Below are 17248 nucleotides of genomic sequence, written 5' to 3'. Positions count from 1 at the left end.
CAGAGGGACCCCTTTATGATGTCACCTGAAAACACCAGATCACCACTCATATGTTTAAATCTTGGCTTGAGAGACATAGCTGTTAAGTTTGGTAAGAAATTGTACCTGCATTATATTTTCTGTGTCTGTGCAAGGGCCAGCAAGGCTAAGAAAGCGTGAGGGCAGAAACAAAAAAAAGCAGATGACTGTGACTTTAGAAGGCAATGGAGCCCACACTAAATGTGGACAGAATTTGACCCTGAAGCCACTGGCCATCATGTGCAGTCTGCAGGTAGTTTATAGTGCAGAATTTTAGGGAGGACTAAGAGTAACTACAGAAAAGAGAAGCATGGTGAAATCTACATGAAAAAGGAACATATTTGATTAAAAATTACTCTACCACTAAAGATATGGAAAAGCATGAACTTTCAAGCACTATACTTCATCCATAGTTGTTTCTTGACCAAGGATGATCTTCCAAGATGCACTGTGAGTAGAAGGCAAATAAAAGGACTTTACTCAGTTCTGAGACTGAGCCACAAGACAACCAGCCAGTTTGTAATCCTTCCAAGGAGTGACACCTTGATGGACAAGGCCCACAGGACACTGCTTCCCTTCCAGTGGAGTAACACCTTTCTGGTGTTACTGAGACCCTCAGCTCAGCTCTTTGGCCACCAAAACCAAACATCCACAGATTGCCAGTGCTGTGCTGGGAGGGCAGGCAAAGCAAAGCAGCAGACACCTCAAAGCAGAGGCTCAGCTGGCACTGATATTTTGGGTGAGTGGTCAGTAGAGTAAATTTACTGCACCTCACAAGGCATCACTGAGGGACGGTGAGAATGTGCTGCTGCTGAAGTGACTGAAAACAGCAGCTGGGAGAGACACTACTGTAATGTAAACCAACCCAGCAGAGGGGAAGAGGAGGAGTGGATGTGTCCAGATCAGATTTAGACAAGTTACCAACTGACTGCACTAATAATAGGGGCATAAAAGACTCCAGACAGGACCCCCAAAGAGGATTTCCTGCGCATGTGGATGTGTCTGTGTGCGTGTGAAAGGGAATGCAAACGTGAAAATTGAATGAGGGTGTTGACTAGCAAGTCTACAACTGATTTTGAAACCCTAGAATGACATCTTAGGAATCTGGGCTTGATCCTGCTCTCGCTGAAAGCAATGGACAAATTCATATTGACTTGGGAAACCTGGGTCTTTAAATCAAATCATTTCTTCCTGCCTCTAAATAATAGAGAATTGCAGCAGCAGCACTTTACAAACTATAAGCTACTCAGTTAATTTGTTTTCATGCATTTGTTTTGTTTTACTCAGTTATTTTTTTTAATATTAGCTTCATCAGATTAATTATAAAACAGAAGATTTTTTTAAAAAATTTTTTCCAGTCATAACATTTTCCTTTGCAGAAAAATTAAAAGGAAAACTTTCTACAAAGATCACTTAGCTGATTCACTACTTGTAAAGAACATTCAAATTGCTTGCTACATCTCCAATGCATTTTTATGTTGTTTCTACTACTAGGTAAGACCTCATCCCTTGCATTTCTAGGATAGTCACATGTTAAGCAAGCAAAATTAAATAATAAAAATTCAAATTCAGAACTGTTTTTGACAGCAGCATTAGCCTGTGTTAATCTAGTCTAATTTTCACAGTTCTACCCAAACTACCAAACTACTAAGAACCTGTTAGTGTAAGTATCTGCTCACCATCCTGCACTCAATTCAAGCATACATGGCAAAGCTAAAAAGCAACAACCAATCAGTTCTGCTGCTGCTGCAGGGAAATATGCACTATTTTACTGAGCTAAATTGCAGAAATATTGTCAGGAAATGCTTAAGTCCCCCTACATCCCAAGTTTTCATTCACAGATACAGATACTCTATTTCTGCTTACTCACATAAATATAAACTTTAACCACTCATGGTAAAAGCCCTCTTTAGAAGCTCTCCAAACAAAAACATCCTTACTGCAAACAGGGTTCTGCTCCTGGGAGAGACAAAGCGAATCTGTGGTCAAATCCAGCACAGCCACTCTTAAGAGTGGTCTTTACACTTGGAAACAGTAGCCATGAGTCCATCCTCTGCCATCAGCAGGGAGGTGCCATCCAGGAAAAGCTCAGCAAGTTCACAAGTTCTCCCAGACTCTCCAAGTGGAAGTTTTCCTTTCCAAGGTGTCCTGAGACCCGCTGAGTGTCACAGATACTCTCCCCTGCAGCAATCACAGATCTGCTGACAGAGCTGTTCATCTGAGGACTTCAAAACACTTTTAATTGATGGTCTGAGTTAGTCCTGACTTTGCTCAAAACAGAGCTGCCAGAGCTTGCTGCAGTGGCAGATGATGCTCTGGGAACCAATCTGAGACAGGACATCTGTCTAGGGACAAGTTTTATGACAGTCACTCTGCCAGGTCTGTACAGTCAGGAGTCCAGGCTCTGGCATGGACCAACAGATGCTCAGGAGGAGGGAACCAGAATCAGGCAAAAATGGGGTGATTCCTCCCTCAATGCAGAGTTCAAATATCTGCCTGAGGTGTTTTGTTTGCTGGGGGAAGGGAGAATGGTGTTTGCTGGTTGGTTTTGGAGAAGGAAATAGGGGGAAATACTGTGTGTAGATGCAGTTTTGCTACTCAAAAGAGAGGTTTGCTTTATATTTATAAAGCAAAATGATAGAGAACAAAATATAAAGTGTTCCTTTACTGGTGTTCCACTTAAATCTCCCACTGCTGCTGACAACTGAGCTGACATTTCAGAGAACCATTCACCCTATCTCTCTCTCAGAACCATCTCTCTGAGCAGCAACAGCAACTGGGACCACATCTCTGTGCACACACAGTCCAAGCACCTCTCTTGTACTCTTTGCACCTTTCAACTGCTTCATCTATTGTTTAGTTACTCAGTAACACCTTAAAAATCACTTTTAAATTTAACTCTAGGTAATTTTAAATCAACCAGCCAACTCAGTTTCTCCAGTTTTCGACTCCTTTCCAGACTATTTACATTGCATTGTTCTTCATAATTAGAACATTCTGAAAGACTCTGCTGGTAACTCCTGGGATAATATAATAGAGGGGGACTCTACTCTACTGGTAATTATGGTAAAAATTGGACCTCCAATCCCTTCAGCACAAGAATCTTCCCCCTAATTCTTCTACCCCTTTTGATCAGAAGCTCATAAGGATGATCACAATACACCCCATAGACTGAGTTTTTCTTATTCACATAAAAGGCACTAAGACAGACAGTCTGCTTTCAATATCACCCCAAATTCCCTGAAACACTGCACAGTCTGAGCTGAAGTTGTCATGTCCACACTGTCTAGCAACACCTAAACCAGCCAGATTAAAGGCAGTTCATACATTTCAATAAACAATGCTGCTACGCTTCCTGATTACACAGAACACTCACAGCCAACTCCCTCCAGCCTTCTCCAAAGAAAACCAAACCAAAACATGCCCAGAAACCAATGCACATGTGCAAGGCACACACACTTTGCTGTGAATCTTCCCATATTTAGGGAAAGATAAACATTGCAGCTGACTGGCCCAAGCAGCCTGTGTTTCTATTTACTAGATAGCAGCAGTGCTAGAAAGTAATCAGTGAGCATCCAAAAGATGTTTTCCTAATACTAAGGAGATTGAAAAGGTTTAGTATCTTTAATAGTTTTACATCAAAGAGGATTATAACAAGCAATGTAACAAATGCCCAAACTGGATTGTCTTTGTACACAAAGCTTAAAGCTCTGGGCCTTCAGGGAATTATTGATAGATATGTAGGAACAGAGGGATGCTGGAGCCAGGCACTGATCCTTGTCTGGTTTTGTCTGCCAGGGCAAGCCCTACCTGGCAGGTCACATACCTGGTGTGATAAATACAGCCAGGATAAATTCACCACAGGCCAGCAATGTGCCCTTGTGTGCTCTAAGAAGGCCAGAGGTATCCTGGGGGCATTAAGGACAGTGTGGCCAGCAGATCAAAGGGAGATCATCCTCCTCCTCTGCTCTGCCCTGGTGGGGCTGCACTTGGAGCATTCCATCAGTTCTGGGCTCCTCAGCCCAAGGCAGACAGGGAATGCAGAGGGTCCAGTGGGGGGCTACAAAGATAATTAGGGGACTGAAGAATCTCTCTAAAGGGGACAAGCTGGGCCTGTTCAGCCTGGAAAAGAGACTGAGAGGGGATCTTATCAGGGCACAGAACATCTTCAGGGCAGCTGTCAAGAAGATGGAGCCGGATTCTCTCCAGCAGTGCCCAGTGACAGGACAAGGCACTGAAATATGGGAAGTTACATCTAAATATGAAAAAAATCTTCCTTACTTTGAGGGTGGCAGAGCACTGGAACAGACTGCCAGGAGAGCTCATGGGGTGTCCTTCTCTAGAGATAATAAAATATGCCTGAATAGGATTGTGTGCAGCCTGTTCTACATGAACCTGCTCCAGCAGGGGATTGGACTTGATGATCTCCAGAGGTCCCTTCCAACCCCAACCATTCTGTGACAGTGCCCAAGGTCACAAGAAGAAAGACAGAATTAAAACAACCTCTTTAGATGAGATCAGCAGTTCTGAACCAATGAAAAATGTGTTGGATTAAGAGATAAGACACCAAATTTTGCTAACCACCTCTGCTGCTGTCACATGTGAAATGATCAAATCAGCTACCTCTCTGTGCTTTTGCTTCCCCAGCTGTGAACAAGGACAGGAACAATTCTTTGTTCTTTGCTTTAAGCATGGCCAAAACCAGCAACATCTGCTGATCCAAAGAAGTGGCCACAATGCATTTGGAAGCATGGAAGTACTGTCTCCAGGAACAGAGCAGACCTGACACCAGGGGCTGCAATGAAGGCTGCCGTGAACAACAGACCAGATGAGATACATTTTCAAAAGTGCATTAGATTCCAGAAGTGCTGGATGAAACAGTGATAGATCCATGTCCTAAACCCACCCCAGTGAAACTGCACTGCCCTCAGGAGCTCCCTTGGAACTGCTGCTCAGGACCTGCTCGGAGGGAACAAAATGCTCATGCACAAGGGTGGAATTTGAGGATTTCAATGTGGCACATCAGAGACCCTCTGCTGGTACCCTTTGTGCTGGCTCACCTCGGTGACAGGAACCGTCAGGTGTATGCAGAAGATCAGCAAGAACAAAATTTCAATGTGCTTTTGTACTTTGTATTTACACTCACATTGCAACCACTGCTGCACTGCAGCTTTGTTTCTGAACGAATTATTCTATAAGCATCCAGTGAAAATCACGATTTTCAATGTAAACTGGCAGTAAATGGCATTTAGAGCAGCATCTGTGATGTAACAGTCTCTTCCTACAAGTTTAACTTTCTTATGACTCATTTTCAGTCTTTTTTCTTTGTCGGCCCTCCTTGCAAGACTTATTTACATTAACAACAACAATTTAATCAATCACAACCTGCAAAGAACTCTTAGGGACACACTCCACAGATCAAAGCAATTCCAGCAGAAGGTCATTCTATTGTTTCTCTTTAACCATAAGAGCTGGCAATTGTAAAGAAAACATTTCACCTTTTTGTTACCTGAAGAAAAATTCACTATTCACTATTAATACAGAGACAATAAATAATAGATGAATTGGAGAAACACCACAAGCTGTGGGAGAAGAGAGAATCCAGGCTTTTCATCACATTCTCCTCATCCATATTTATGAGTCCCTCAGGTTTTCTGGGTAATCTGAATAAATGGATTTTGGATGATATGGGCATGGTAAGAAAACTGCTTTCCATGAAGCAAGGGAATAGAACTGTGGACATAACAGAATTAGAGATGCTCATGGTGTATGTGCAGTTGTGTTCTTTACAGGAGAGACCACAACATCACTGAAGAACATTTACCTGTGTAACAAGTTAAAAATGGTAACAACCCTTCCTATGACCAGCTGCTGAGCAGGACAGAGCCACACTGAGGCCCTAATAAATCTAAACATTAAGTATGGGCCAACATTCTAATAAAAGAGTGCTTTTTGGAAATTCCTGAGAGAGAATTGACAGAATTAGCTAAAAAGTGCCTTTCAAAGCCTAGGCTGTTTCAGAGTAGCCAAGGATCTATTTTACATTAAAACGTTTCATGTATATATAAACACATCATTCATTATGCGCCAAAACAGTTAAGAATTACTTATTTGCCTGGAAAACCTTTAAAATCTAGAACCAGAAGTTAACAAGAAAACCAAAACAAACAGCAGGAAATGAAAACCCAAAAGGAGCCCCAGAGCCAGACACAATGGTGGGCAGAACCCAAGTCCACACGCAGACAGGGTCAGAAAAGGACTGTGTGAAAGCAGCTGCTCACAATACCTAAAAATAGCTTAGCATTCCTCCTTTTTGGTAAAGCTCCTCCAGATGCTCCTGGCACCTTCTGGAAAGAGAGAAAGAAACAATTAAAAATCCATCAATGGGACACGAGTAAATCTGCATCAACCCCTCCCATCAAGCCCCAGCCCTTGGTGAGCAGGGCTGTAAATGCTCTTGGCTCTCCTCTGACTCTGGCACTCGTCAGCACCCCATGGAGAGGGAGCCTCCACCTGAGTCCTTCACTCTTGGCTTGCTGGCATTGATCAGAAGGTGTCCCACGGCCACCAGGGGTGGCAGCTCTTCTGTCACCAAGGCAGAGACACCCAGCACCTCTCAAACCTCTCCCCACTAGATCCCCAACAGTATTTCTTAGTGACTAAAGCCGAGTTAGAGAGAAGAAAAGGTGATTATCTGCATAAAGGATTCAACCCTTCACAACTGATTCCAGTAGGACCACTTTGCTTTGATCTGTTAGTTAGGTTAATTTTCTTCTATCCAGAAAAAAAATGCCTTTTCCATCAGGATCTACACCTGCTTCCATTAATCCAAATTACCACCATGTTTTCCAAATATTAGAAAGTATGGAGGAAATTCGACAACACTCAAGCAATTGCTTACTGGGAGATTTGACTGTATTTTTTAATTTAAGCACCATTGCAGAAAACAGTAACTTCCAAATGAGTTGAAGTTTCATTACTTTTCCAGTTCAGAAAACCTCAGACTACAAGGGAAAACACAAGTAACTGAGGAAATGTCAAAGCCAGTGCACTCATTCCTTAAGCTGTTTATTAAACAGCACCATTAAATCAAATTAAATCAAAAAAGCCTCTGTGGCTACTTGGTGCCAACACGATGCATGATGTAGTGTGTAATGTTAGTGTAACTGGCAAGGTTGTTAGGCAACTTTTTTTTTTTTTTTTTTGTTAATAATAATATTGGGATACAACAGGTGGAGAGAAAGCAGCCAAGAACCTGTCAGCCCACAGGGAAAGTTCATGCTTGCCTCTGCCCCTTCACAGGCAAAAGGGTCACATATTTTGGGTGGTTCCCTTCACCGTGTAAACTAAAGCTTTGGCCTCAGCAAACTGCTTTAATCATCAGTGGGGTCTTATACACCATAGGAAAATTTTCCATTCTTAGAAAGAGCAGATGCTGACAAACGCCCCTTGGCTGCATTTAAGAACAGAATCCATTATCCACATAGAAAAGCCCTAGGGAAAAGTCAGGCTTGCAACTCCAGCAGTTCAAATTAAAATAAAAATTCCTCAATGAACTGGAAAAAGCATGCAGAATATTTCTTTCTTTAATGCTACTGGAATTTAACAAGTGGAAAGGAAGTAGCCAGGAATCTATTTTAAATGTATTTTAAATCTTTTTTAAAAAGCAGCAGCAAGAAACAACATAACCCAATTGCAAATACATTATGAATAAATTACACATTCTCCAAGGATTATATTTCCAGAACTAAAAAAAAAAATGTTTTTTCCAATACTAGGAAACTCCAGTTGAATTCTGACGTCACCAAGTGTGATATTGTGAAAGTTATGAAGACTAGAGATTGCAAAGAGAAAGAATTCACATGGAGTGCTTATATTTAACTCAGGCTGACAATGATTTCAGCTTGATTTTTCCAAGTAAAAATACATCAGAATCAAAGCTCCTCAATACTCCTAAAACACCCACAACCTGACAGTCTTTTTCTTACCTTGTCAGAAATCACTGAAAACATTCTCCATTCACAAACCCTTTATTTTTTTCTAACAGATGTGACACACCCAACAAATGGGAGTGACATGAGGCATCAGCAGTGATACTAAATTCTATTTGTGATGCTCCTTGGACAAGGTGACAGTGCAGCCTGTTCTGCTGTCTCTCACTTTTTGTAACACCATCATCCCTGGATAGCATCCAGAAACCTCTCCCTGCAGGAAATCTTTGTGCTTCTCTGCCCAGGGTTTTCAACAGGGCTGAGGTATCACTACAGCACCAAGCTGAAGCTCTGCCTGGAAATGAACAGCAGCCAGGCAGTTGAATAAAGTCATGCACTACAAAGAGGCTGATTTAAAAATCCTGATGAATGTAATACTGTGGAAAAGGAAAAATAAAAATCAATTTGCTTTATTTAGCTAAGAAATTTACCGGGGGTGCTCCATAACTTGTGCCCATCTCTGATGATTCAGCAGAGGCCTCTAGTGCTGAGCTGCCATGGGCAGATGCTCCAGCTCCCCTTGAGCCAGCAGGCTGAAGATGTGACCCTTATTTTCTAATTGAATTGTGACAAGATACACAAATGACATTTATTCCAAACATCTTGGGAAGCAACCTGGGATTTCTGCAGCAATGCAGTGCATTCTGCAAGGATGATGCCAAGGGAACCACAGGCAGGAATAGCAGCCTCACTATAAGAATCTTAAGATAGCACATCCAATGCCTTTGGCTTTACTGTATCCTACACCATTAAAAGCTTGGCTTCCAAAACCAAAACCACAATGTAGCATGTGCCAGACACTTCATAAAACACTTGATGTTTCACATTGCTCAAAGGAAAACATGGATGGCACTTAAGAAGCAAACAGTCATGGCAAAAAAAAGAAATCCACAGCTAATATATGAGGAATCCTGGCTATGAGCCTTATTAGATGATGCAATATTCACCTGCACTGTGTAGCCAAACCCTGTTTCCTGCCACATGACCCAGAGAACCAGTGTGCTGCCACCTTCCAGCACAGAGCCAGCCCCTCTGCTGCATCATGATTCACCCAGAGAAAAACAGGAACCACTGAACTTCTTCAATCAAAGGGATTTGCAACACCAAACAACAGTTGGGATATTTGTTTCTCCATTTTGGCGTTCTTCAGCCTAATCTTTACCAGGAAAGGAATTTTTGAGTTCTCATTTTAACCCCAGTTTACCTGAACTTATGGAAGAATGTCATGTACAAGGAAAGCTGACAGGATTTTTGCCCACCTGTCTCTAGATAGCATCTTTCAGGAGTGTTAAATTCAGTCAGAAGAACCACTGCTAAAACCAGAGTAGGCTCTGCAAAAACTCAGTTAACAGAGTGAAGGAAAATGTTGGTATTGCCCTTAGAAGGAAAGGCAATTCTAAAGTACAACAAATATCATTTACCATCTCATCTTGGAAGATAGGCAATCCACCTCACTGTAATTCTGGTAAAATATGAACATTCCTCTACTGGCAATAAGGTAAATGGTCAGGGCACTTTATGAAACTCAAGGCCTTCATCAGCCAGGGGAAGCATTGCTGGAGAGTGAGAAACAAGGATTCTAATCCACTCCAAGCAGCTCTTTTAAGCCCTCCAACTTGCCAACAGAGACAGAGCATATGGGAGAATGAGCTATAAGCAAACCCAGTGCCTTCCTTATAGCTCAGGTCAGAAGTAATTAAGAATCTTTTAAAGATGCCAGACAAACCACAGACAAGCAGAGGTTATACAGCACAGGCTATAAGTGACTGCTGATATGCAGTGATGGTATGGAAGAGCAGTGAACATGAGGCTGTATGTGCACACCCATGTGTGGGGAAAGGCTAAATGAGGGCCAGTGTGTGTCTCTAGAATCCAGCATTCATTTAAGCTAAGCTTAAGATCCCAGACCTGCTCAAGGCTTAACTGCACAGGAATCTTAGGATGAAAAGGAGTCCTTTCACCCTGAGATGAAGCCTCATATCAAAAATAGAAATCAGCGGCTTCCAGCCAAATCTGAGCCAAATCCAGTAATTCAATTATTACAGTAATTGTACACTTGAAAGGCAGGTTTCAGAAAATATTTAGCTATGTAAAATGTGCACATAACATGCAGACAATATGTATGTGAAATACAGAAATTAAAAGTGAAAAACATCAGTGGAAGTCAGGAAGGAATTGCCTTTAAGGTCTGACTCTTTAGGGCTTTTGATTCATCCCAGAACTGAAGCTGTAGGACTGGTTGGGATTTGATATCCAGCCCCAAATGTGAACGTGTGCATTTCAGTCAGGCAGGACTCGGTGTGTGTCTGAAATGCATGACCCAGATGAGCACAGGAGCCAGCAGCAGGGCTGGGTGGCTCCTGGGAAGGCACAGGTCTCACCTGTCTCAGGTGCCGTTTCAGGTGCAGGTACACACACTGCCCCGTTTTGCGGTAATGCCGCTCGATGTGCTCCCTTCCAAATCCCAGAAACGTGTTCATGCACACGTAGAGACCTCCTTCTGAGTCCTGCAAGGAAAGGCACAAACACTTACAGCAGGGAACGACCCAGCTCACAGAAAAAACCCCCAAGAACTGCAAACCCTTTCTGTTACCAGGCAAACACGTTAAATATGGCTTTCATAGCATATTATGGTGTTTACACCATCAGTCCCCTAAGAAACTTCCCCATCACATCACATATCATAACACATATCCCACAGCCTATAGAAACTTTTGAAATTAGTTATTTTGTAACTACAGATTAGTGAGTGTCCAAATTGGAACTCTAGAAGTTAGTCTTGAAAAATTCCACTTGAGTGCTCAACCCACAGAGGTTCATAGGCTCAGAAATTTGTAAAGCATAGAAATAAGCATAAGCATTTCTTTGAAATAGCAGAATTTCTTGTTGGCATTTGATTGCAAGAACATCATTCCAAACCTGAAGCACAGCAGAGCTGATGGTCCAGGGACTCTGCCACAACTTCTTCAATTGATCACAATTTTGTCTGAGAAAAAAAGATCTCAAGCAACCTCACAGCCCTTAAAACTGGCTAACAGAAACTTGACAAATGTTTTGTGTGCATTCTTCAGTATCCATCAGGGAACCTCTCCATTCATGCAATACAGAGCTTGGAGATAAGGGCATTAAAAGGGAATATGAAGATATATATATATACTCCTAGTGCTGATCACAAATGCTGACATTTCAGTAATGTAAGCTGGCACCACTTTTTGCTCTCCTTAAAACTGATGCTGGCTGTTACCAGAGTCTTGCTCAATTTTAGCACCACTCTAGGATCTCTCCTACATCAGACTGCCAGGAGGACTTTCAGTCATCTGCTCATTGGTGTTGGATCAATTTTTCCAAGCCCTCTAACATGTATTGTTTTGAGTAGGTGGTGCAGAACAAAGATTGAGCCTTTCAGAAGCTCTGTGACCTTCCTTCTATTGTGAGCGTGTTTGTGCCGTTGCAGAGCACAGAACATCTTGTGTTAAATTCCCCAAAGAACAACATGAACTACACTCCTTCACAGGCGCCTCAGAAGTAAATGATAAATATATATATGAAAGTAAGGATCATTATCTCCAGAAGCAAATCATATCAGACACATACATGCTGCCTGCTCTTCTACCCTGCATTCCAAAATCCTTCTGCATTACTTCTTTCTGTGAGAAAGTCACGGATGTGTCCTCTACAAGAGGATCCTAGAGGTACTCAGTCTAAATAAAAACATACAGTGTTGTCACTCTAGGTCTCAGGAACTTGGTTTGAAGTTTTGTTTTCTTGGAGATCATTCTCTCATTTTCTGGAAGGAATCCAAGAGACCACTGAACCGTTTCTGAGGCAGCCTACGACAACAATCTGACACTTTCAGTATAGGAGCTAAATGTAGAGTCTGAGTAAGTTGGTTGTGGTTACTAACAAAACAGATGTTTCTCCAAGAGAGCACAGGCAGAGCGTTCTCTCCCACAGCTTGGAAAGAAGTGGACAGGCTGTTCAAAAGCCCAAAAGGTCAAAGTAAAACAGAAGCCTGTGTGAAAAAGACACCTTTGTAGATGGCTGAGTAAAGGATTAGGCCCCTGTTTGGTGCTCAAAAAACACTTGACTGTGATCTAAGACAAACATTGTGCTGGTTAATTTAACCCCACTGAGCAGACAAACAGTTCTGGAAGGAATGATATTTTACATCGTCTGTGGCATGTAAATCTTTGCATTTGACAATCATTTTAGATGTGTGTGAAAGTTTATGCTGGAGGAAGGCAGCTTATCTGAAGTACTGGAGACACTATTCTACACCAGAAAAGCATAACCTCTCCTGACAGACAAAACCAGGAACTTTTAGCTGGGTATTTTCCCTCCTCATTCTTGCTTGAGGATGCAGCAGACATGCAGTGTGAAGTTCAGGATCAAGCAATGTATAAACATTCTCTTCCCTTATCACTCCAGACTAAAGGCACTGCTGGGGCAAAAGCTTGTACTTGGTCAGGCTCCACCACTGCCCAGAAGACCATTCAAGAAGAGATCAGCCTTCTCACCTTCTAAGCAGAAGGCAAAGGGATTGCTCCTCACTGCATTTCTGCCTGTTCTTTGCTGCCAAGGTGCTCATAGCATGCCAGGTGCTTAATTCAGAGAGGGAAACATTCAGCTCACCTCATTCTGCACTGCTCATGGCACCAGACACCAACAGCTTCCAAACACCCCCAACCTGATCAGGACTGAACTAATGGCCTCCATCCCATTACCAGCCCTCACCAACCATTTAGATCCCTCAGGGAAATTTAGGGTTTAGCAATTTCAGCTCCTGCTGTGGCTCAGACAACAATGACTTTGCACAAACACGAGGGCTGTGGTGATCTCCTAACGTGGCAAAGAGTTGCACACTCAGGGACAGTGCCTCATGCACAGGTGTTTGCAGTAGATCCTCTGGAACAATGGCAAAATTTGCTAAGACAATATCACAGAAGAGAGCAAAATGGCACCTGGAGTCTCCACCAGTCTCCACGAATGAAAAGGTGATCCATCCTGTCATATATAAAATAAAAGGTGCCACTTATGAGACAGGATCACTGTCTTTGTGTACTCTATCATGGTTTCCATTGGAGTGTTTCTCTACAAAATTCATGCCCACACAGAACTGCTACAGGCTCTGCTCAGGGTGTCTGTTCACCAGAAATCACCATAAATTAATCTGGCTGTGGTCACAAGAGTCTTCCTGTATAATTCCAATCCAATCTTTAACATATTTGAAAAAGTTACAGGACCATCCCTGTAAATCCCTAACACACACACATTGCACTGGATCCCATAATAGTCTAACTAAATTACACATATTTTATTTCAAGACAGGCTGAAAAAGAACAGCAGATGTTTTGGCACTTAATATTCATCTCGACAAGAAATAATAATTTACAATGAAGAGTAAAAAGAAAGCCTGTCTCTCTGTCATATACCAGTACTACCTACATTGAAACAAGGAGAAAAAAAAACCCACCAGCAAACCCAGACAACCAGCTGAACACAACAGGACAAAGAGATGGCTCCAGCAAACAAAAATTCATTTTTAAGTTTCCACTGCAGTAAATGTAGTTACTTCTAGGGTGATGGCACCAACACAAAAAATGTGTGCTAAGGCCAAGAATATATCTAGTCACATTCAAAAGAAATGTGGGATATGAACAGTGGTGTGAAAACTGCCCTCTGTCACCCAAAGGTGACAGGAAAGTAATGGTGACTAAAAGAAAGCATCAGGTAAATTGGGCATCCAGTAAAAAAAGGATCAGAGGGAGATGCAGAATAAGGAAGGGAAGGACAGTGACATATGCAAACATTAAAGTCAAAATACACAGAAGCAGTGAAGAGGAGCCGGGTACTACTGGAACTGGTGAGAGATGAGAGATGGGAAGAGAAGAGCTGGGCTGGGTAGAGAAAGAAAGGACAAAGGATGTGGAAGTAGGAAATAAATTACAGGGCCCAGTGATTGGACTGTTAACTTGAAGTGCAAAAGAAATCCTTCCCCTGCTCTGCCTTTACAAAAGCACTGTAAAGCACTGGATATTTCACCAGAAGCAAATTCACAATTGCTTTACAAAGATTCCTGGTACTTCTGATGTAGCTCCTGAATGAGCACATGAACAAGGCCAACCCAGTAGAGCACTTAGAACATTTCCTGGGAAGAAAAAAGCTGTATGGGCCAGCCAGCCACTAAACCAAACCCAAACCTCCACTCCAAGAGGCGCACGGACTGCTCACACCCACCTATAAATCACAGCTGGGCTCCAGAGCAGTGCTATGAGTTCCAAAGCTGTGTCCTGGACAAGTGACACGCACAGGCAGGATCAAAGCTTCACAGTTAGTGAGCAAATACAATGGCAAAAGCAATGCTGGGTCAGGAGCACTTCTAACCTGCAACCAGGAATAGAGAACTTCCACCCATCCCTCCCCACTGTTTGGGGCAGCTTATCCAGGTGAGGCTGTGTGAGCCCCTGGCAGGGGTGCCTGAGATCCACCAGGGCTGATTGCCAAACTCCAGCCCAGTTCTGCAGCCCAGCAGTGCCACCTGAGATGTGGGGATTCTGCTTTGTGCAGAACCCTGGCTGTACAGCTCTGTTGGTCACAAAAAGACTGCTGTGCTTCCAGAACAGAAAATCTGGGGAGAAGAGCTGAGAGGAAAACTGATGGTTCCACAGCAGAGCTCCAGCATTCATCTGCATTTCTGTACTTATCCTCTGACACTCTGGGTACCTCAGAATTCAGGTCTCTCTGCTATCCAAAATATTCCTGTCCAGCACCACTCTGGGTAACAGGATGGTCAGTGACACATAAAGAGGAAAGGGCTAGTAAGATCCAAATTTAAATCAGCTCCAAGGAAATGCACAATGCACACACACACACTGGTTGTTCTCCCAAGCACCATAGTTATTTCCCATGTGTGAGCCACTGCAGGCACAACTTCTGCTGATGTTACCACTCACCAACTTCAGAAGAGCAGTGAGTTAACTGATGTGAACCAGCTGAGTGTCCTGGTGCACTTCCAGCCAGCAAAACACCTGCCCATGTGACAGCTTTGGCATGTCCCTGTCAAGCAGCAGTGCCACACTGCTCTGACTCTTCCCAGCACCCAGCAACTGATTGCCTCACTAACTGGAGGTCATTTAGCAGCTAGGCCAAAATCCTCATCTGGATTGTGTTCAGTCCCCATGTTTCTCTGCTGCTCTCATTCCATCAACAGAAACAAGATCCAAGCCTACCCCTCACGGACATGGGCCTCAGTGACTTCCTGATTTTCCTCAAGGAACATTGACCAAAGGAGCTGCCAGACAGGAGGTGCTTATTTCTAAAATGTTTTATGCAACACAATCACCAATATCCTTTACACACTCCAGTCTCTCAAGGATTTCAGTCTCAACTGCACAACCAACAGTAGAGCATCAGCTCAGCTCAGACTTTGGGAATTGTCCCAACATAACCATTACAGAGTTCCCAAGCCACAAAAATGAAGTCAGCAAGATTCACAAAGGAAGCTGTTGTCAGCAGCAAGGTTTTCCAGCAGAGCAAAGCCAAACTTTCAGCTGCTCAAACAAACACAGTCCTGCACTCTACAGAGCCAGCCTGCCTGGTGCTGTCACCGTGTCGGGCTCATGGGCTGTGCTGGGGCTGTCACCAAAGCCCTTTGTGGGCAAGGTTTCAGGGCACAGCCACATGCAGCATCCATAGCTCACATTAAGCCACTTTTATGCTCCAGTTTGTATCCCTTTTCCAGCTGTTGTCTCTCCCCCAGATGTGTCACTCTCACAGCCAATCACTGTGACAGGAATGGAGAGAATGGCATGGAGCTGTCTCAGGGGAGGTTTTGGGGTGGATATGAAAAGGTTTTTCATCCAGAGGGTGGTTGGACACTGGAACAGCTCCCCAGGGAAGTCACAGCACCAAGCCTGACAGAGCTGAAGAAGTGCTTGGACATAGTGGGATTGCTGGGCCAGGAGTTGGGCTCAATGATCCTCATGGGTCTTGTCCAACTCAGCATGTTCTATGACTCTACAATTCTGTGATAAATGAAATGATCAGAGGTTTTTGAGACCAAGATCACATTAAAAGGCAGAATTTCCAAAGCTGAGTATTATACTTCTAAAAAAAAATAATGGTGCAACAAAAGATTATTTAATGCAACCTTCATATTGTCTGCATTCTACTGAACACAAGTTGGGCTCATCCATCAAAAGAGGAAGAGACATCACAGTGGAACAAATAGGAGAGAAGAAACCTACAGCAGTGTTGGAGAGGTAGAAAAAGTCACCAGGAGGCATGACTGCACCTCAGATCTGAATAATGAGTGGTGCAGGACTTTCTCAGCCAAGCTGCAGGGTGGTGGTTGGCTCCCACAGCTGCTGGGTCAGTCCCTGAAGGAAGCAATACTCAACATTAGGCCAGGTTTGTGTTTTATAGGCAAACTGCCTTCCCTCCTCAATTCCTGTACAAAGGAATGGCTAACTGGAGTAGGAGCCCTCACCAGAGAAACACAGTTTTTCTAGAAGACACCAAAAAATCTCAAAAAGTAATTAAAATGTAAATCATAAATGGCATATTTTCTCATTTTATAAGCCAAGAAAACTAAAAAAGTGTCACTAGGTTTCTTAAGTGCAAAGAAATTTGCCTCCTGCTCCTGCCAACTTTCCAGGGACCAACCCCAGTATGTTCCACTGGAAGAAGGCCAGATCTAAACACATTAATTTCTCACCTGTTTATATTTCCAACAATACCACCTTTCTGACAAGATCACCACGATACAGTTAATCCACGTGGAACAAACACACTAAACAGCCACTTGTACTTCCAGCTCTCCCTTCTGAAGTCTCCCAGCTAATGACTCTCACTGTAGCACAAAGGTGACATTGTTCTCAGATCTTCATCCAAGGAAGATTTACACCTCATGGAAAAGGAACCTCAACCAGTTTTGAGAACAATCAGTGAAGCTGCCTGTATCCACTGGAAGATGCACTACTCAAACCCAGGGAAGATGACACAGCTGACAGAGGGACAAACAGGGCTGCAAAGACCACATTAAGCTTTGGAAGTAGAAGAGGGAGCTATTCACTCCCAGCACCTCATTTTCCTTGGCACCTCCTGGCAGGAAAAGCTCTGATTTTGACCATTCCACTCTGCTTGGTCCTTGCAAATTTGCTGCAGCATCTTTCTCTACAATAATAACATTACTCTGTACCCCAACACTCCCAGGACTGATGGTTTTCAGTGTATTTTAA

General features: G+C 43.1%; 1 protein-coding gene across 5 annotated transcripts in view; it reads right to left on the bottom strand.

Annotated features, from left to right (window-relative positions):
- USP13 (ubiquitin specific peptidase 13) overlaps window positions 1–17248 on the bottom strand; it is a 50148-nt gene that overhangs the window by 30368 nt on the left and 2532 nt on the right. For all 5 annotated transcript variants that reach the window (XR_009114897.1, XM_058031206.1, XM_058031207.1 and 2 more), the window contains exons 2-3: window positions 10391–10516; window positions 6305–6365 (exon numbers count right to left, since the gene is read on the bottom strand). Coding sequence is in view for 4 of the 5 variants with exons in the window: in XM_058031206.1 (XP_057887189.1) it covers window positions 6305–6365; window positions 10391–10516 (187 nt within the window). In the remaining variant the exon portion in view is untranslated. The remainder of the gene's footprint in view (window positions 1–6304; window positions 6366–10390; window positions 10517–17248) is intronic.

This window comes from Melospiza georgiana, chromosome 10, assembly GCF_028018845.1.
Source record: "Melospiza georgiana isolate bMelGeo1 chromosome 10, bMelGeo1.pri, whole genome shotgun sequence".
NCBI classification, from domain to species: domain Eukaryota; kingdom Metazoa; phylum Chordata; class Aves; order Passeriformes; family Passerellidae; genus Melospiza; species Melospiza georgiana.
This window is presented reverse-complemented; position numbering and strand designations above follow the sequence as displayed.